Below are 21,476 nucleotides of genomic sequence, written 5' to 3' on the forward strand. Positions count from 1 at the left end.
TTGAACCGTGATCCTCAGATCTCAGCCTCCTGAGTAGCTAGGATTATAGGCGTGAGCCACCAGCGCCCCGCCTAACCTCTATTTTAAAAGATACTTCTCCACTAAAACTACCAGCATAACTATGTTTATTGTAACATTATTTACCATATCTAAGATATGAAACCAACCCAGATGCCCCTCAGTAATGAGTGGATCAAGAAAATGTGATACACACATACAATGGAATTCTGTGCTTCCATCAGAAAGAATGACACCACCCCATTTGTAAGGAAATGGAAGGACTTGGAAAAAAATCATATTAAGTGAAGTAAGCCAGGCCCAAAGAAACATAGATCTCATGGTCTCCCTTATTTCTAATAATTAGTATACATCTAGGATAATCTTGGCAGCTGAGCAGAATAGCTCAATAGCTGTGCACATATGACCATGTAAGATGATGCTAAGTGGAATGAACTCCCAAAACATGGACACAAGAGGTTTTTCTTTTCTGTTGTTCCTCTCAGTGTACTATGTGATTTCTCTTTCTTCTGTGTTTTCCCCCCTATGGCTTATCCCCTGTTGTCACTGCATTCAATTTTGGTACCCTGGGCATTTTATATATGTTTATCAGAACTAGGGAAAGGTGAGACAAAGGACAAAGGGGGAGCCTATGCAACAGCGAGACTCACAAGACAATATGTTGGAAATGATCTGTACCTCTTGTTGAGGGAAGAGGGGTAGAGAGAAAGAGGGAGAAAAATGAGGGAAGGGCTAACAAGTTAGACAAGAAATGTAATTACTATCTTATGTAACTAACTGCTCTCTGTACATCATCTTTACAATAAAACTTTTTTAAAAAGGTACTTCTCTAAGATTCCCTCATGGGGTTTATATGACAGTGAAGCAGTGAGTAAATTGGAGGCTGTCTGATTTTTATATTGCTTTGGGATGTGTCTGAATTGGCCTTTTATTTTTTGTGCCTCTTTTTTTTGCTGTAACAGGATACTATCCTGTTACAAATCAGTTAGATAAAATTAGGAAATTATTTATATATATATACATTTTTTTGGGGGGGGTCCGGTCAGGGGCCTGAATTCTGGGCCTGGGCGCTGTCCCTCAGCTCAAGGCTAGCACTCTACCACTTGAGCCACAGTGCCACTTCTGGCTTGGCTTTTTTCTTTTTGCTTATGTGGTGCTGAGGAATCGAACCCAGGGCCTCATGCATGCAAGGCAAGCGCTCTACCATTGAGCCACCTTTCCCAGCCCTTTCGTATTTTTTTTTGTTTATGTGGTGCTGAGGAATCGAACCCAGGGCCTCAGGCATGCAAGGCAAGTGCTCTACCACTGAGCCACCTCCCCAGCCCCTAGTATTTTTAAAAAATATAAAACAATACAGTTTTCCTCTACTTAAAATTTTTTTTTTACTGAACTTAAAAAGGTTGTCCAAGGAAGTACAATTTAACATGTCCCTCGACGTGTCCAGTGCATCTTAGAATCTATTCTCTGACTCATTTCACATTTCCCACTACCTTTATCACATATGTACATTGAAGATTTTTGCTGTATTTGTCCCATTCCTTTTTCGTTCATGTATTCCTTTTCAATTTACTCTTTCCTATCAAATTTCAGCTTTTAGATAATTCATTTTGTTAAACTATTAATTGTTAAAAAGCTTAACTCCATGGAAATTCATTTCTTATATACTGCATTATAGTCAACTAAATCATATGTATGTGTGTATATAAACATATGTCTGTGTGTGTTTATGGTTAGGATGAATCTCATAGATTGCTAGTTGCTGGCTTTGAATTGCAGTCCTCTGCATCTCAGCATCCTGAGATGCAGGATTCCTCTCTTTGTTTTTGTAACAGCAGAGATTTAGCCCCTCATCAGTGGGCCCATATCTAATACTTGCTACTCAGAAGGCAAAGATCTGAAGATCATGGTTTAAAGCTAGCCCACTCAGGCAAATCCAAAAATTCTTATTTCCAATTTACCAGCAAAAAGCTGGAAGGTGTAACTCAAATATTAAACTGCCAGCCTGAGTTAAAACCCCAGTATGGAGGGCTGGGAAGGTGGCTCAGTGGTAGAGTGCTTGCCTTGCATGCATAAGGCCCTGGGTTCGATTCCTCAGCACCACATAAGCAGAAAAAGCCAGGAGTGGTGCAGTGGCTCAAATGGTATAGCACTCGCCTTGAGCTGAAGAGCCGACAAAAAATAAAAAATAAAAATAAAAACCCCAGTATGGGCACAAAACAAAAAAAAAAAATTTTTAAAGAATGTTGGTAATTAAATTTCCTCCCTTTTTTCCCTCCTCTTTCCTCTTTCCTTTTTGTTTGAAATCACAAAGCTCCTGTGGAGACCATATGGATCCTCAGATTAATTTAACCTTGGGTAGCATTTAATCGAGTTATCACCCTCTCATAATTAATTTCTGCAGTCCCTGGAAGAAATTCTCAGCTAGGTGTCCTCTTTATGCTTCTGATTTTTATTTACAGTTATAATTAACTTTTCCTTCATTTTTAGAAAAAGTAAACAAGCTTCCTTCATCATTACCTTATTCAGTTAGTTTGAATCTTTGAGTCTTTCTTTGAGTCTGTCAAATTTGTTTGTTTAATCACTGTCTTCTTAGCTAAAAGTCATAAAAATATTCAATTAAAATATTAAAATAGAAGCTCGAGAAATGTATTTAACCTGTGTTTGAATACTGTTTCTATGATTTATCAACCCTATAACCCTGGACCTGTTTCTTTCCATCTCTGAAGCTTATTTTCCTTATTTACATGTTTTGCATCAGGTAGTTTTGGATGTTGGGTGTGGAACTGGAATTCTGTCTATGTTTGCTGCTAAAGCTGGAGCAAAGAAAGTTCTTGGAGTTGATCAATCCGAAATTCTTTACCAGGCGATGGATATAATAAGGTAGATAATTTTTAAGGCTTTAAATCTAACAATTATTTAACTTGTTTTCTTATCTTTAGCTGCTATCTAATGAAGACTTAGACATTTTTTGCTTTTGGTAAACCTCTACTCTGGCATAATGAGATTATAAGCTGGGAACAAGATAGGTTTAAACTATGGTAATTCGTAATCTATTCACAGTTCTAGAATTATTTTATATTGTCTTCTTATATTTCTGATTGTGACTATATAAATGTTCTCATATAAGCTAAGAAGTTTTTGATAGGATAATACTGACACAGAACTAGTATGTCAGTAGTATTTTCTTTTTTTTTTTTTTTTTGGGGTCCTGTCATGGGGCCTGAACTCTGGGCCTGGGCACTGTCCCTCAGCTCTTTTAGCTCAAGGCTAGCGCTCTACCACTTGAGCCACAGCGCCACTTCAGGCTTTTTTCTTTTTGCTTATGTGGTGCTGGGGAATCAAACTCAGGGCCTCATGCATGCAAGGCAAGCGCTCTACCACTGAGCCACCTCTCCAGCCCCATGTCAGTAGTATTTTCTTTAGCAAATAGATTGTAGGTACTATGTATGATGTAAATTCAAAAAAATTCCTAAAAATAAACAGAATGGTTTATCCCCTAAAAATGTCTATTTCCTAAAAAATTCTATCCCCCAAAATGTCTGATTTATAGTTAATGTTAAAAGGCCTGTATTCGAAATAGTTTATAGAATTAGATTTCTTTAGCTCTTTAACAAAGCACCTTTTATTTGACATTTAGTAATAATTTCTAGAGAAAGTAATAGAAAGCTTCATGTAGCAATATTTAGATGTTTCTCCCACTTAAACTTAAGTTCTAACTCTTTTCAAATATTGCAAATTTAAAATATGATGATAAAAAATGCTTAATGTTTTTAGATTTTATTCTACACCATGGAAGGTAAATAATATGATTAAAGCACAGGTTTGTGTTAGGCTTGGATTGTCCTCATTTTACCATTTAACCAGCATTTTGAACTTGAAGTAGATCTTATTTTACCTGTTGAAAACCTGTTTTAAAGTCAAGTGAAAATGACTACTTAATATGGTTAGAAATAAGGTAACATGAAATAAGTTATAAGTATATACATATATATTCATACAAATCATATAGCGTGACACAAAGCAAATGTTTGAACATTTATTATTATTATTATTAGCAAGTAATTGCAGTTGTAATTTATATGTACAGTTTTATTATTTAGTGAAGGTTTTCCTCCTAGTTCTTTTAGAGTCCAGTTAAATATATAATACATGCAATTCTATTTAGTAGACATTTTCTTCTGAGTTCTTGAAATGTCCTATTGAATATGTTATCATATAAGCAGTTTAGTAAAGATTTTCTTCCTAGTTTTTGTGATGTCCTATTGAATACATTATCATTTTGAGGGTTCTATAGAGAGCACTTTTGAGTTTCTTGTGCAGTGGTCATACAAACGAATATGAGTGCCACTGTCCCAAAGAAGAGATTCTAGAAGAAGTAATAGATAATGAGATTATGGTAAGATATTTCTTATCTTAGGATAGACCATATTTATGTTTTAAATTGTCATTTTTTATTTCTGTAAAATGGGACTTCCTGTGTTCTTAGTTTAGTTTATGGAAGAAATTGAAAAGTATACCAGTAACATTGTTTGGTTTTATTTTACTTTAGAGAAGTAGAGAAGGTTTGATTTCTACTGATTTTTTTTTTTTTTTTTTTTGCTTTAGAAACATGGTTATACAAAGACTATATTCGAATTTGTTTTGTTTTTTTTTGGTGGGTCATGGGCTTGAACTCTGGGCCTGGGCGCTGTCCCTCAGCTCTTCAGCTCAAGGCGAGTGCTCTACCACTTGAGCCATAGCACCACTTCCAGCTTTTTCTGCTTATGTGGTGCTGAGGAATCGAACCCAGGGCCTCATGCATATGAGGCAAACACTCTACCACTGAGCACCTTCTGAGCCCTCAAATTTCATATATATAAATACTAGAGGATATAGTGTCAAAGCTTTTTAGAAAAAAAACTTGTTTCTCATGTATACTTTTAATTTTTAGTCAATTAATGAATGTTTTCAGTCAGTCATCATCATAGTGATTAATTCCTGAGAAAACACTTCAAAGAGGAAAGATAATTGTGCCTCAGTTTCTATTTCTGGTCTGTAATAAGGCAGAATAGCATGGTTGAATGAAGTGATAGAGGAAAGCTCCTTACCTCATGTCACCAGAAAGCAAAGAAAGAGAAAGAAGGAAGGACCGGGGATAAGATATGTCCTTCCAAGGCATTCTCCAGTGACCTTTCCTTACTTTAAAAAAATAAAATAAAATGATGTAATGTTCCTGAGAAAGGAATTTTGGTTGTGTAAAGTAAGCTGACATAATGCAGTTTAAGAAATTAAATCTGGCTGTTCTTAACTGTTATATTACTAAGGGCAAATAAACTAAAAAATGATATATAGGAGAGAATGAGAACTTGTTTCTTATTCTTGCTATTATATTTTGAACTTTACCAAATGAATGTTTACTTCAGAAACATAAACTTACCTAAGGATAGCAAAGCTATTCTGCCAAATGATTATATACTCAATTCACTCCTGGGAAGCAGAGATAGCTTCTGGCAATGCTTTTGCCATTATTCTGGATGCCTTTGGTTTCTCATTGATGCAGCCCTAGAGTAAGCTTGTTATTCAGAATATTTTGAATGTTACAGAAGAATTTTCCTGAGATGACTGATCCATCATACTGCCTTAATTCAGTACTTATAGTTTCATTGTGACAGTAAAGATGGAATCTTGTTTTACCTGTGTACAGAAAACTAGAAAGGAAATACTGAGAATGGCCTGAGTGGGTCTGGGGGTGTAGCATACTTGCTAGCATGTGCCAACCCATATGTTTGATCCCCAGCACCACAAAAAAAAAAAAAAAAGTCTAGAGGATGTTTAGATCTGCTATATTATTTATGTAAGTATCCTCTAGATTCTAGGATAAGAGCTTTCTTAGTATCTTTTTCAACACCTAGGACATCACATGTTGAAAGCCAATTGAGTCATCATCACCAGGCCTGAAAATCTGTTGTCTCTGCTAGAATACAGATGATCTTTCATCACTCTTCCATATTAGAAGATGAATTACTGCTCATTCGAAATAGTAATGGCCTCAGTTTAATACCACACATTACAAGTGACACACACTTGGGAGGAGACCAGCATGAATAGAGTTGTTTTAGGTCCACATCTCAGCCCTGTTTTTTGTTTTTGTTTTGTTTTAGTTGCCTGGTAATATGGTGTTTCATGCCTCTGTTAATTAAAGACCTTTGCTTTTTTGTTTGCAATTATGAATGGAATACTAGATCCTTTAATAAAGGTAACTGGTGGGGCTGGGAAGGTGGCTCAGTGGTAGAGCACTTGCCTTGCATGCTCAAGGCCCTGGGTTCCATTCCTCAGTACCATATAAGCAAAAAGAAAAAAGCCGGAAGTGGCGCTGTGGCTCAAGTGGTAGAGTGCTAGCCTTGAGCTGAAGAGCTGAGGGACAGCGCCCAGGCCCAGAGTTCAGGCCCCACTACTGGGCCCAAAAAAAAAAAAAATAAAGGTAACTGGTGTTGTTTTTCTGTCTGATGGAAAAGAAGCAAAATACAATTCTTTGAGTAGTTTCTTAGTTCCTTTGTTAAGTCCCATTTATGAAACTCTGGATCCCAGAGCTCTGTGTTATGTGAGATGGCTTCACCTCCCATAGAATCTTCTCTGATATGTGCTCTAAGCAGTGGATCTTTGCAACTTCGCTCTTGTGATTTCATTACGTTTTTTTCTTTTCTAGAATCTTTGATATCATCTTACAAAAAGCACTTATTACACTTTTTATTTTACTATCATTTCCGTGTGCTTGAGTATCAAAAAAAGAGAGAAATAGGTAGACTTTGACCTATTGAATAGCATGTGAAATATGGTTAGTATATTTTAAAATCTATTCCTGTATTTCTTCCCACTCTCACTACTTGCTTTTCTTTCTTTCTTTTTTAATGCTTGTTCTGGGTCTTGAACTCAAGGCCTATGTGCTGTTCCTGAGCTTATTTGCTCAAGACTAGTGCCCTATCACTTGATTCACAGCTTTACTTCCAGCTTTTTTGGGTGGATAACTGGAGATAGGAGTCTTTTGGACTTTTCTTTCAAGGCTGGCTATGAATGGTGATCCTTAGATCAGCTCAGATCACAGGCTGGAGTCTCATAGGCTATTTAAAATCGTGGTCATCAAAAGTTCTTGTTAGAATTGTTTTATCACTAGCTTTAAATATTATTTACCCATCTACCTGTTTATTTACTTATTTCCTCATTGCATGAACTCCCATGATACTTTATGCTGTTTGGTTGTCTATTTTTCCACATTCCATAGAATATCAACCATGGCTTTTATCTACATTACTTTGAGCAAAGTGGATTAGAGATTTGTTCTAATAACTTATTCTGAGATCCTGAGTCTTGTCTTTAAGTAAAATCTAGACGCAGTAAGCATCACCTTTTTACTCTTTCCAACTTTGTCTCTGTTCTAGTCATAGTCAGTTATTCATAATTCTGTTTTTGGTCATTTGTGGTGCTTGAACTCTGGGCCCGGGCTTTGTCCCTGAGCATTTCAGCTCAAGGAGAGCTGAGTGTCACAGTGCCACTTCCGGTTTTCTGGTGGTTAGTTGGAGATAAGAGTCTCGCTGACTTTCCTACCATGATCCTCAGATCTCAACCTCCTGAGTAGCTAGGATTACAGGTGTGAGCCACTGGCACTCAGCTTTTGCCACTTCTCACTCCTCTACTCTATCTGTTTATCTTTGTGATGGTATCTGCATGGCTAAATTCAGATGTTGCTTTCTTAGCTACATGGGATACTGTGGTACCCTATGATTTTTAATACTCTTTCTGTCTCACATCATATTTAAGGGCAGGGACTGTTCTATTTCTGTATGCCTAGTCTAAGAGAATTCATCACTTCATCATGAATAAAGTAGAAGATATGTTGCTACTCTTAAAATAGGAAGTAAGATAGGGAAGTCTTTGTTATTTCTATCAGAAAACTAAGTAAACTAATTTCTACTTAGAAACTAAGTTGATCATTGTATTTATTTGTTTTGTCAAGAGAATTGCTTAAAATAAGCTTTTTATTGACCCTAACCCTAAACCTCACCCTAAACCTAACCCTAAACCTCACCCTCACACTAACCCTAAACCTCACCCTAATCCTAACCCTAACCCTAAACCTCACCCTCACACTAACCCTAAACCTAACCCTAACACTCACTCTAACCCTCACCCTAAAAAAAAAATGTAAAAAAAAATAACAAAAAAAAAGCTTTTTATTATAATGAAATATTTCTGCAAATTAAAGGTACACTAGATTTTTAACAGGTGTTGCCAAAGATAGGATTCACTTTGAATGCTTTTATCCTTGAAGTGAGATTAAGGGAGTAGCCATTTGAGAAAACAAAGTAAAAATCTAGTCTGGTTTTTTTTTTAAATGAATGGGAAATCAGGTGACAAGATTAACAGCCTTATGAAAGAGGTTATCTGTGTGGATGCTATCTATGTCAAAGTATTTTAATACAAATTACTAGGAATTATGATGCTTTGTCTTTTTTTCCTGTGTATTCCCCGAAATCATAATCTTCCCTGTTATATTCGTATTTGAACAACAAGTAATTACTGATGCAAATAGGATTATGACTTGTAGCAGACAATAAACAGCCTAAGCAGATGGCCATTTTCAGAACATAGATCTTGTTTCTGCACAGACATTCTAAAGATATTTTAGCAATGGGGACATTTTGTTCTTTTTAAAAGCCTGCCTTTTGTTTTTATCAAAGCGCTTATAATTGTTAAAGCCTGATAAGCATTTCAATAAAAGATAGGCAGCCATAGTAATTTCATCAGAAAGAATCTTACTGCTTTTTTTTTTTGGTCAGTCATGGGGCTTGAACTCTGGGCCAGGGCACTATCTCTGAGCTCTTCAGCTCAAGGCTATCATTCTACCACTTTAACTACAGGTGCCACTTCCAGCTTTCTGGTGGTTAATTGGAAATAAGAGTTTCACAGACTTTCCTGCCTGGGCTGGCTTTGAACTGTGATCCTCAGATCTCAGCCTCCTGAGTAGTTAGGATTACAGGCGTGAGCCATCAGCACCTAGCTTATTGCTTACCTTTTTAAAAACTCAGATATATGCATTTTTTTCAAGTTTTTTTTATAAAGTGTGGCATATGGAAAAAGTACAAAAACTGAATTAACATTAATATATTCAAGAATGCACAAATAGCAAACAAAATTAAACATATAGTCACCATATCGAAGATAAGAGATTTTCCACAACTTCAAAATCCTATCCAGTCCTCAGCTATTTCTCAATCAGATGGGCTTCTATGAACAGTTCTGTTGCGTTGCAGACATTTTGCACACATATTGTAGTGTACCTGCAGGGTATACTTACAAGTAGAAAAGAAGTCTTCAAGATGTATATATCCTCAAGATTTTTTTGACATTGCCAGTCTATTTTCCAAAGTGTTTATATCAGTTTACATTCATATTAGTAGTATGTTAACAGGTTCGAGATTGTGCTTTTAAAAGATTTTCAAATTGCTTATATAGCAGTGCTTTTTTGTTTGTTTCTGTCATGGGTAGGGGACTTAAGCACTATTTTGTGTGGTTATTGGACATTTTCTTTACTGAAATATTTGCTTATGTCTTTGGGTTTCTTATGTGTTCTTTTTCCTTATTAGTAGAATTTTGACCTTGAGCTCTTTATAGGTTTTATGTAATTCAAATGTTCCACCTCTCACTTTTACCTCTTTTCATAACTTTTTTTTGGTCAATCGTAGGACTTGAACTCTGGGCTTGGGCACTGTCCCTGCGCTTTTCAGCTCATGGTGACTGCTCTACCGCTTGAGCCACATGCCACTTCTGGTTTTCTAGTGGTTTATTGGAGATAAGAGTCTCATGGACTTTCCTGCCCTGGCTGGCTTTGAACCGCGATCCTCAGATCTCAGCCTCCTGAGTAGCTAGGATTACAGGTGTGAGCCACTGGTGCCCGGCTCTTTTCATAACTTTTATGAACTGAAATTCTCATATCTTATTTACCAGCATTCTTATTTATAATTGTTATTACTCAGGGGTTGAATAAGAAATAGCAATCTAAATAGGGCTTGGGAGGGGGGTATATTATGTAAACACTTTGTAATTGTGCCTTTACATTTAGATCTGTACTAGGCAGTGATTTGTGTTTATGAGATGAAATAGCAGTTCTTGCTCATCTCTTTCACCCATTTGATCCTAAAGACTTAGGACAAAGACAGTTCTTTTCCTGTCTACTTGGAGGTTATCTTTGTCAAAAACAAATCGTGTGTGTGTGTGTGTAACTAATATTAACCTTGAAACCAACACTGGCAATAGAACAGAAAAAAAACCCACAGGTCACTAATGCAGGAACATAGGCATATAAAAGAATCCTAATTAAAATTTTAGGAACCGGGGCTAGAGAAGCAAGTTAGTAGGAGAGTGTTCTTAGCATGCCAACGGCCTTGAGGTTTCTTCCCTAGCACCAAAAATAGTAAAATACAAAACTGCATTAGGTAATATTATGGAAGGTAGAGTCTTTTCCAATAAAGCACAGTTAAACATGAGAAAATCAACCAGAAAAATCATTTGAGATCATTGTAATAGACGCAGAAAAATGATAAAATTTCATTGTTCATTCAGTATATATTCAAAATTCTTAGCAGTTGGCTTCCATGGGGCATGACTGTAACACCAGTACTTAGGGTGGAGGCAGGAGAATTGAGCTCAAGGCCAACCTCGGCTTACATAGCAAGTTCACATCCAGTCTGAACTATATACTGAGACCCAATCTCAAAAGTGTAAGATTAGCAAAGAATTGGAGAGACACAGAGAGGAGCAAGAGAAGAAAGAAAGGAGCAAGATTGTATTAAAGTAGAAAGCGATGTTCTAATACATTACACCTACAAAAATAAAACTTACAGGGCTGGGAAGATAGCTCAGTGGTAGAGTGCTTGTCTTGCATGCATGAGGCCCTGGGTTTCATTCCTCAGCACCGCATAAGCAGAAAAAGCCAGAAGTGGTGCTGTGGCTCAAGTGGTAGAGCGCTAACCTTGAGCTGAAGAGCTGAGGAACAGTGCCTAGGCTCAGAGTTCAGGCCCCATGACCCACCAAAAAACAAAACAAAACAAAAAACCAACCCTACAGCTGCCATCAAATTCATCCCCTCTGTTTACATCTAGCATCCTGAGGAACCACTAAAGCATTCTCTTTAAGTTCAAGAACAAGATAGGCATGTCAGCATCACCTCCTCTATTGCAGAATTGTAGCTAGTGCAGCAAGGTGATACAAAAAAAAGTATATAAATTGAAAATGACTGATCTGAAATACCATGGTAAAACCTCTTGGTACAATTAAAAAATAGTAAAAAACAAAAAAAAACTCTAAAACCAAAACAAACAAGAACTAAAAAGAAAAAAGAAAGAAAAGAAAAGCTTGACACTGGTGGATCTTGCCTAGCTACTACTACTCAGGAGGCTGAGATCTGAGGATTGAGGTTCAAATTGAAGCCAGCCTGGGCAGGAAAGTCTGTGAGGTTCTTATCACGAATTAATCACCCAAAAAGCTGGAAGTAGAGCTGTTACTCAATGATACAGTATTATTCTTGAACAAAAGAAGCTCAGGGACAGTGCCCAGGCCTGAATTCAAGCCCCAGGACTGGCATTCCCCCCCCCTCAAAAAAAAGGAAACTATAACAGGCTCTGTGGAAGGGGCTGGGTACTAGTGGAAGGGGGTTAAGTTGTTAGCTCAAGGGGGTGAATGAGGGTGAGACTATGGTCAACTAGTTAGTTGCATGTATGAAAATAAAATAGGAAAATTATTTTAAGAAGGGAGAAGAGGTCAATTGGAGTATATTATACGTATATGTGGAAATTTCACAATGAAACCACCTTTGTAAAACCAATGTACACTAATAAATAATAAATACATGGTTTATAATGCAGCAAAAATAAAAAAGCAAATGCAGAAGCAAAACTATTCTTATTCAAAATAATATATTTGATCCCCTAGCAGGGTGTAAACATAAGCACAATGGCTTAGCAAGCACAGGTTTGGTGAAGATTCAGTAGCTGACAAGCACTGAGATGGAATTGGGGCATTAAAATGAAGGCTCAGGCCTTTAATGTGTCAATTCCTTTAATTCATACTTTTGTACTCATGCTAATCTGTTTCCATCCCTCCTTTAAAGTATTTCTTTTCAAGACCTAGTAATTTTATTATATAATACATGTTTTCTTGAAAACGGTCAGATTTCTTTTAGGCTGACATTTTTATTACTCAGTGAGTGTATTGCCATATTAACCAGAAACATTTGGGGGCATTCATGGTTATAACAATAGTAATACTCAAGAAATAAGTAAACTTGCAACAAACTTACTCCACAGGACAGTATGAGCACTTGGTAAAAGAATTATGTAATTTAATTAGCTTTCAGAATCTGCTTCTCATACTAATCCCACTCATTATGATAATTTTCAGACTAAATAAACTTGAAGATACTATTACACTAATTAAAGGCAAGATTGAAGAAGTTCATCTTCCTGTAGATAAAGTGGATGTTATTATATCCGAGTGGATGGTAAGTGTTAACAAAAAAAACCCAAAACACCTGCTTCCATTATTAAAAGAAAAAGAAAAACAATGAATATTGTAGCAGTTTTTCCGCATTTAATTATGTTTGATAAATGGCAGCGTGGTGGCAGCATTTTAAAAATAGCAACAATCTTCCACAGTAGTTTATTTTAAAATGACATTAATTTATTGGTTATTCATCTTTTTAAAAAATACCAAGTTATACTTTCACCTTTAAAATCTTAACAAGGAATTATTTTTCTACTTTGTGAACTTGGGGAGACCTGAATGTTCGCAAGGACTAATAAGGACATGTTAAAACTAACAATGTTTCTGATATTATTATCAAGCTGAATGTCTGTGGATCATTAGGCTGTGTAAACAGTGTCTCTTTTCACATAAAACAGAATGTATTGGTACTATTAAAATAATAATATTAAACTATGTTCAATAGCTTTACAGATTGCTGTTGTCACCTGAGTCAAAGCACAATATTTTAAAGCATGCATACATTAGAATTCATGAATGGTATTTACCAATTCGGTGTGGTTTATTAATAGGATCTTTTGATGAAGATAAGCTAATATTTCCAGTAGACAAAGATTTCCTACCATATGCAAAGTTTATTTTAAAATTTGTGTTTGAGTTTTGCTTTACAATTTACTCTCATTTTTGAGTGAATAGAATAACAATTTTATTTAGTTAGGAATTTTAGGGAATATTTTTTAAAGTTTCAAATTTAATATAGTAGTTCATGTCAGTGTGGAGCCATTGATAGTTATTGCTGTTGGTAGTTAAGCTTTCATACATGAAAAATGCATTATCCTTCTTGCTTTGTATTTTGTTTACCATTGTATGTATCTATAAGATAAAATATGATAATATGGTACATATATGCTGTAAAATAATCAAGTAAAAGTAATTAGCATTTTCATCTCAATTGTTCATAATTTTCTTACGTTGGGAACCTTAGAATGCCTTTCTTGTAGTTGCTTGTAGATTGTATTACACATTGTTATGAACTATAATTACCCTATTGTGCTACAGAACATTAGTGCTTTTATTCCTTCTATTCAACTCTATTTTTGTATCCCTTATCAACCTTCCTTCTGTCTCCCTTCTCCCTGTTCTTTCTATCCTCTAACGATCACTATTCTACTTTATTTCCATGAATCAGCATTTATTTTAGCTCGCATATGAGTTAGTTGATGCAATGTTTGACCTTCTGTGCCTGGCTCATTTCACTTAACATAATATTCTTCCATTCCATCCCATTGTTACAGATGATGGTTTCATTCTTATGTGTGTGAGTGTGTGTGTGTGTGTGTGTGTGTGTGGTGTGAGAGAGAGAGAGAGAGAGAGTGTGTGTGCATGGGTGTCTGAATAATATACTGAGTACTTACAACACATTTTCTTTATTCATCTTCTGATGGACACTTCTTACCTTAGCAGTTGTGAAGTGTTATATAGTAAAAGTGGAGTGCAAATGTCTCTTTGACAGACTGATTTCATTTCCTTTGGATATATACCTACTAGTGGTATAGCTGGATCATAGCATAAGGAAGTTTTATATATAGCAATGTGTGTGTGTGTGTGTGTGTGTGTGTTTCCTTGAACTCAGTACCTGAGCACTGTCCCTGAGCTTTTTTGCTCAAGGCTAACACTACCAATTGAGCCACATTTCTACTTCTGGCCTTTTGGTGATAAATTGGAGCAAGAGTCTCATAGACTCTTACCTGGCTAGTTTAGCTTCAAACCATAATACTTAGATCTCAGTCGGAATTGTTATGATTAAAAGCATGAACCACCAGTACCTGGCCTGTTTTTTAGATTTTTAGTTTTCTATCATTGTAATTGCTTATTTAAATTCTTTTTTTTTGTCGGTCGTTGGGCTTGAACTCTGGGCTTGGGCACTGTCCTTGTGCTCTTCAGCTCAAGGCAAGCGCTCTACCGCTTGAGCCACAGCACCACTTCTGGTTTTCTAGCAGTTTATTGGAGATAAGAATCTCAAGAACGTTCCTGCCCAGACTGGCTCTGAACCGTGATCCTCAGATCTCAGCCTCCTGAGTAGCTAGGATTACAGGCGTGAGCCACCGACTCCTGGCTTGCTTATTTAAATTCTTAAAAAAGTATTTAAGAGTTTCCCTTTCTCTGTGATTTTTTTAAAAGTTAGAATTGCCTTTAATAATTCTTAGTTCCAGTATCATTCTTCTTAAATAATAGTTTATGAAAGTACCTTGATTTTTCTTTTGAATCAGATAAGGTATGAATTTAGTCTCAACAAATCCAACATTTATTTATTTATTTATTCCATCTCCCCCTTCCCCACACTTTCTCTTTCTTTCTTTCTGTTTTTGGACATTACTGGGGCTTGAGCTCAGGTCCTTCTGCTCTTGCTTTTATTTTTCTCTCTCACTGAAAAAAATCACTCTACCACATTAGCCATACTTCCAGTTCCAGTGTCTTGTTCATTAATTTGAGATGAGAATCTTTTGAATTTGTCTGCATGGACTAGCTTCAAAACATGATTGTCCTGGGTAGCTAGCAATATAGATAAGCCTGAGCCACCAGTTGCTAGCATTATGAACAGGTTTTTTTGTTTCTTGGTGGTGGGTCTTGATCTCTGGGCCTGGGCTCTATCCCTGAGCTCTTCAGCTCAAGGTGAACGCTTGAGCCACAGCACCACTTCCAGTTTTCTGGTCGTTAATTGGAGATAAGAGTCTTATGGTCATTCCTGCCTGGGCTGGCTTTGAACTGCGATCCTCAAATCCCAGCTTCCTGAGTAATTGTTTTTTTCTTGTTTGTTTTTTTTTTTAGTTAAAATGTAGAATCTTGTGTCTTTGAAAGTGTTTGTGTGCTTGTTTGTACAGTTCATTGCAGATTCAGAAATCTAGTTAAAAGACGTTTTCCCCTTTGAAAAGTATTTCAACAAAAAGGGACAAAATAGTAATATCCACTATGAAATAGGTGTTTAATATGGGCTTATAAACAAGTATACCAATGTAGATATCACATATTACAGACCTCCATCTGTTACTTTCTACTGTGGCCCACTATTACAAGCTTTAATCTAGGTAGGTTTTTGTGTCGGTAGCTCTTCACAAATTTTGCTTTTCTTTTAAATTTCCTAGACAATATGTAATTTTAGAATGCAAGATCATTTCTGTTAGTAAATTATCACTTTGTCTTTTTTTAAAAAAATGATAAATGTTATTTTATAAGATTAGATGCCCATGGGCATTGAACCTTTGTGTTTCTTCCCTCTGAAAATATTTTCCTTTGACACTTGCCTTTAAGATAAATGAATTTTCCAGATTTTCTTTTTTTCTTTTTTTGGGTCCAGTTGTGGGGCCTGAACTCTGGGTCTGGGCGCTGTCCCTCAGCTCTTCAGCTCAAGACTAGCGCTCTACCACTTGAGCCACAGCGCCATTTCCGGCTTTTTTCTTTTTGCTTATGTGTTGCTGAGGAATCAAACCCAGGGCCTCAAGCCTGCAAAGCAAGCGTTCTACCACTGAGCTACCTTCCCAGCCCCAAGATTTTTTTTTTTTTAACCAGTCCTGGGGCTTGAATTCAGGGCCTGGACACTGTCTCTGAGCTTTTGCTCAAGACTGGTAGTCTACCACTTGAGCCACCGCACCACTTCTGGCTTTTTCTGTTTATGTAGTACTAAGGAATCAAACCCAGGACTTCATACCTGCTAGGCAAGTACTCTACAACTAAGCCACATTCCCAGCCTGAATTTTGCAGACTTAAAAAAAAAAAGTTATTTATTTTTTGTGTTTATGTGCTACCAAGGAATAGAACATAGGGCCTCATGAATGCTTGGTAGTTACTGCTAAGCCATTCCTTGACCAAATTTTCCAGATTTAAACTTGCCTTTGATTTTTGCATTTTTATTATAATTCACTTAAATTATTGGTGTATTACAAGTTAAATTTTGTTTGCTACTCTATAAATAATTTTTAGGCAATATTGCTAATACCTAATACTTTTAAGTAAAATATAAAATACATATTTTATAGTACAGTAATATTTTTCTAGTATATAAATGTTAACAGGAGATACTTGTAGTACTTAAGCAACAAAGGAAGTTTGCAGTTCATGAAGGTATTTTTTCATAGACACAGTCTGAATCAAAGTAAAGAAAACAAAAATGTAATTAAGCTTAGGCCCTTAGGCATAATTATTCCAACTTTATAACCTTTATTTTTATTCTTGTCTATGCCCTTAAATATTCCCTAGTCTCTCCTTTATGAAGCCTTAATATTTTTTTCGATTGGAATTCAGATCACTTTATTTTTATTTTTATTCTTATTCTTTTGATTTGGCAAAAAGGGAACACTACTGTATTGTTTTGGGGAGTGTAAACTTGTACAGCCACTTTGGAAAGAAGTATGGAGGTTCCTCAAAAGACTCCACATAGAGCTTCCCTATGACCCAGCAATCTCACTTTTAGTCATTTACCCAAATGATCACAAACAAGGCCATATGGGGCTGGGAAGGTGGCTCAGTGGTAGAGCACTTGCCTTGCATGCTCGAGGCCCTGGGTTTGATTCCTAAGCACCACATAAGAAAAAAAGCCGGAAGTGGCGCTGTGGCTTAAGTGGTAGAGTGCTAGCCTTGAGCTGAAGAGCTGAGGGACAGCGCCCAGGCCCAGAGTTCAGGCCCCACGACCGGACCCCCCCCCAAAAAAACAAAACAAACAAACAAACAAGGCCATATTAAAGCTATCAGCACACCTATGTTTATCGCAGCATTATTCACTGTAGCTAAGATATGGAACCAACCCAGATGATTCTCAGTAGATGAGTGGATCAAGAAAATATGATATATATATATATATGTATATATATATATATATACATACATATATGTATATATGAAATTCTATGCCTCCATCAGGAAGAATGACACCACCCCATTTGTTAGGAAATGGAAAGACTTGGAAATAATTATACTGAGTGAAGTAAGCCAGATTCAAAGAAACATAGGTCCCATGGTTTCCCTTATTTGCAATAATTAGTATACGTCTAGGATAATCTTACCAGACAAGTTGAAAAGGTCAAAAGCTATGCATATTGACCATATAAGATGGTGCTATGCTAAATGAACCCCAAGATAGAGACACAAGAGGTTTTTTATCTTTGTTGCTGTTGCTTTTAATGTACTTACAATGTACTATGTGATTTCTTTTGTTTCTTTTGTATATTCTTCCCCCATGGTATAACCCCTGTTTTCACTGTATTTGATTCTGGTACCCTTCATCTTGTATATACATTTTTCTAATTTGGGGAGGGGGAAGGGAAATAATGAAACAAGGATACCGACTGATCCATTGATACAATGACATGTACAAGACACTACCTTAAAAACGATCTTTACAACTTGGGGAAGGAGGAGTTAGGGAAGTGGGGAGGGGAGGGATGGCTGGGGAAAAACAAAGGAGAGGGTAACAATGCTCACTAGGAAATATACTGATTACCTTACTCATGTAACTGTAACTCCTCTGTACAGCATCTTTACAATAAGAAAATATAATTTAAAAACCTGCCCACTCATACTTAAGTTGTAATTGAGAGTAGAGTATCTGGTTATAGTTACGTTTTTTTCTTTTTAAACCAGTTTGGGTGATTGAGAATATTTCTTTAAAAACACATACATCTTTTCTTTAACCTTGTAAGCTATCCTATATCTGGAGGAAGATCTGCATTGGCTTTTGGAAAGATGTTTAGATGACTCATTTTTTCCTTGTTAGACTTGCTTATTAGATTGTTTGCCACTTTGGGGAAATGGGCCTATTTGACGATCAGTTTTATATTAAATCAAGAGTGCCATCTAGTGGGAAAAGACTTAATAAAAGTTTCTCAGAAGAGTGTGTAGAGGATGGGAGATCTTACCTTAGTCAATCTACAGTACTCAATAATGAAAATTGGGGGGAGGGGAAGGGATAAGATGAGAGAAAAGGAACTTAGTTGTTCAGGACAACAGCAGGCACATAGTAGGTACCTCATTAACAGTAGTTTTGACATTAGTAGTTTTTCTTTCATGTAATCTGACAATCACATAAAATTATAGTTAAGTAGGAACTGCTGTAATACATATGTCACTTTGTAAAATTTAATCATCTTTTGAATGTGTCCTAATATAGAAATGCTAAAAATGTTATCCTATACTTAGGATTCATCCTAGTTTTCTAGTAAAATCTGTTACTAGTTCCTAGTATTTTTCCTGAAATATTTTAATTGATTGTAAATATATATGTGTGTCTTTACCCCTTGGCATCCGGCATACTCACTTTAACAAATACTGACTGTGTGGTGGACACCTTTATTCTTAGTAGGACACATATAATTCCCACCTATACATTTAGTGCAGAGTAGACAAACTCTACATATTGCTCTATTGCATCACTTATAAAACTATAAATACCACTCTAATAGCTGCAGTACCTGCATCCCCAAATTTAGCTTGTTTAAAATATTACCATTGTTATTTCTACTTCGATCCATGGGTTATTTAGAAGTACATTATTTAATTTCCAAGTGTTAGGAAATTTTTAAGATACCTTCTACTTGAGTTAGTTGTGATAAGAGAGTATCTATTATCTGCTATCATTCTTTTAAACTTGTTCATATTTCCCAGCACATGGTCTGCCATGATGAATGTTCTACATTGGTTTAAAATGAATTAATTGTTATTGCTTAATTAAGTCTTACCTAACTGTCATTTGGATTAAAATGGTTGATTATATAATTCAAGTCTTTTAAATCCTTATTTATTTTAAACATATTAGTTCTTTGAATTTCTGAAACAGTAACAGTGAATTGCTACCTATTATTCATTTCTCTTTTCACTAATGTCAAGTTTTCCTTCGGGTATTTTTGTGTGATTACACATTAGTTTTATTGTGTCTTCTTGATGAATGATAGCTTTTTTTTTTATCATTATGAAGGGGTGGTCTTTGTCTCTGATAATGTTTTGGCTTTTTAATCTACTTAGAATCACTGTAGCTTTTCATTGTTTGTATTCAACTGTTACACAAATTCTACCCTTTCCCTTTTTCTTTTTCCAATACTGGGGATTGAATCCAGGGCATTGTGCTTGCTAGATACAGACTGTGTATCTGAACGTCTCCAACCCTTTACACCTCTGTTTCTATGTTTAAAGTAGGCTTCTTAAATATATTATACAGATGATCTGAAACTTAAGATGGCTCAACTTTAGATATTTTGTGGTCACAACACTGTAAAAGCCAAGATCTGTTCTGTAGAAACCCTACTTCAAATTTTGCAGTTTGTTCTTTCCTTAGGCTAGCAAAATGTTGTGTTAAAGTCACTGCAGTGAGCTGCAGCTCCTGGTCAGCCATGTCAGCACAGAGGGAAACAGCTGTCTCTATCCAGTGCACTATGTTGCTGAGCTATGATGATGGATAGGTGAGGAGTAATAGAGACTATTGGGTATAGTGCCATTGTAACTTGAGCACATCTGTAATGGATTCTCTTTAAAAAAAAAACACTCTTGCTCTCTGTTTATAAATCTTTTTATAATTATTTTGTGATTATTTGTACTTTTTTTTTTTTTTTGGTTTTTTTTTTTTTTTGTTTTTTTCCAGTTGTGGGGCCTGAACTCTGGGTCTGGGCGCTGTCCCTCAGCTCTTCAGCTCAAGACTAGCGCTCTACCACTTGAGCCACAGCGCCATTTCCGGCTTTTTTCTTTTTGCTTATGTGTTGCTGAGGAATCAAACCCAGGGCCTCAAGCCTGCAAAGCAAGCGTTCTACCACTGAGCTACCTTCCCAGCCCCAAGATTTTTTTTTTTTTAACCAGTCCTGGGGCTTGAATTCAGGGCCTGGACACTGTCTCTGAGCTTTTGCTCAAGACTGGTAGTCTACCACTTGAGCCACCGCACCACTTCTGGCTTTTTCTGTTTATGTAGTACTAAGGAATCAAACCCAGGACTTCATACCTGCTAGGCAAGTACTCTACAACTAAGCCACATTCCCAGCCTGAATTTTGCAGACTTAAAAAAAAAAAGTTATTTATTTTTTGTGTTTATGTGCTACCAAGGAATAGAACATAGGGCCTCATGAATGCTTGGTAGTTACTGCTAAGCCATTCCTTGACCAAATTTTCCAGATTTAAACTTGCCTTTGATTTTTGCATTTTTATTATAATTCACTTAAATTATTGGTGTATTACAAGTTAAATTTTGTTTGCTACTCTATAAATAATTTTTAGGCAATATTGCTAATACCTAATACTTTTAAGTAAAATATAAAATACATATTTTATAGTACAGTAATATTTTTCTAGTATATAAATGTTAACAGGAGATACTTGTAGTACTTAAGCAACAAAGGAAGTTTGCAGTTCATGAAGGTATTTTTTCATAGACACAGTCTGAATCAAAGTAAAGAAAACAAAAATGTAATTAAGCTTAGGCCCTTAGGCATAATTATTCCAACTTTATAACCTTTATTTTTATTCTTGTCTATGCCCTTAAATATTCCCTAGTCTCTCCTTTATGAAGCCTTAATATTTTTTTCGATTGGAATTCAGATCACTTTATTTTTATTTTTATTCTTATTCTTTTGATTTGGCAAAAAGGGAACACTACTGTATTGTTTTGGGGAGTGTAAACTTGTACAGCCACTTTGGAAAGAAGTATGGAGGTTCCTCAAAAGACTCCACATAGAGCTTCCCTATGACCCAGCAATCTCACTTTTAGTCATTTACCCAAATGATCACAAACAAGGCCATATGGGGCTGGGAAGGTGGCTCAGTGGTAGAGCACTTGCCTTGCATGCTCGAGGCCCTGGGTTTGATTCCTAAGCACCACATAAGAAAAAAAGCCGGAAGTGGCGCTGTGGCTTAAGTGGTAGAGTGCTAGCCTTGAGCTGAAGAGCTGAGGGACAGCGCCCAGGCCCAGAGTTCAG

General features: G+C 36.2%; 1 protein-coding gene across 1 annotated transcript in view; it reads left to right on the forward strand.

The window, feature by feature from the left end:
* Positions 1-21,476, forward strand: part of Prmt3 (protein arginine methyltransferase 3) — a 114,443-nt gene that overhangs the window by 20,239 nt on the left and 72,728 nt on the right. Inside the window, exons 8-9 of the mRNA XM_013019647.1 lie at positions 2,777-2,898; positions 12,451-12,550. Coding sequence (XP_012875101.1) covers positions 2,777-2,898; positions 12,451-12,550 — 222 coding nt within the window. The remainder of the gene's footprint in view (positions 1-2,776; positions 2,899-12,450; positions 12,551-21,476) is intronic.

Source organism: Dipodomys ordii, unplaced genomic scaffold (assembly GCF_000151885.1).
Source record: "Dipodomys ordii isolate 6190 unplaced genomic scaffold, Dord_2.0 Scaffold46, whole genome shotgun sequence".
Lineage (NCBI taxonomy): Eukaryota > Metazoa > Chordata > Mammalia > Rodentia > Heteromyidae > Dipodomys > Dipodomys ordii.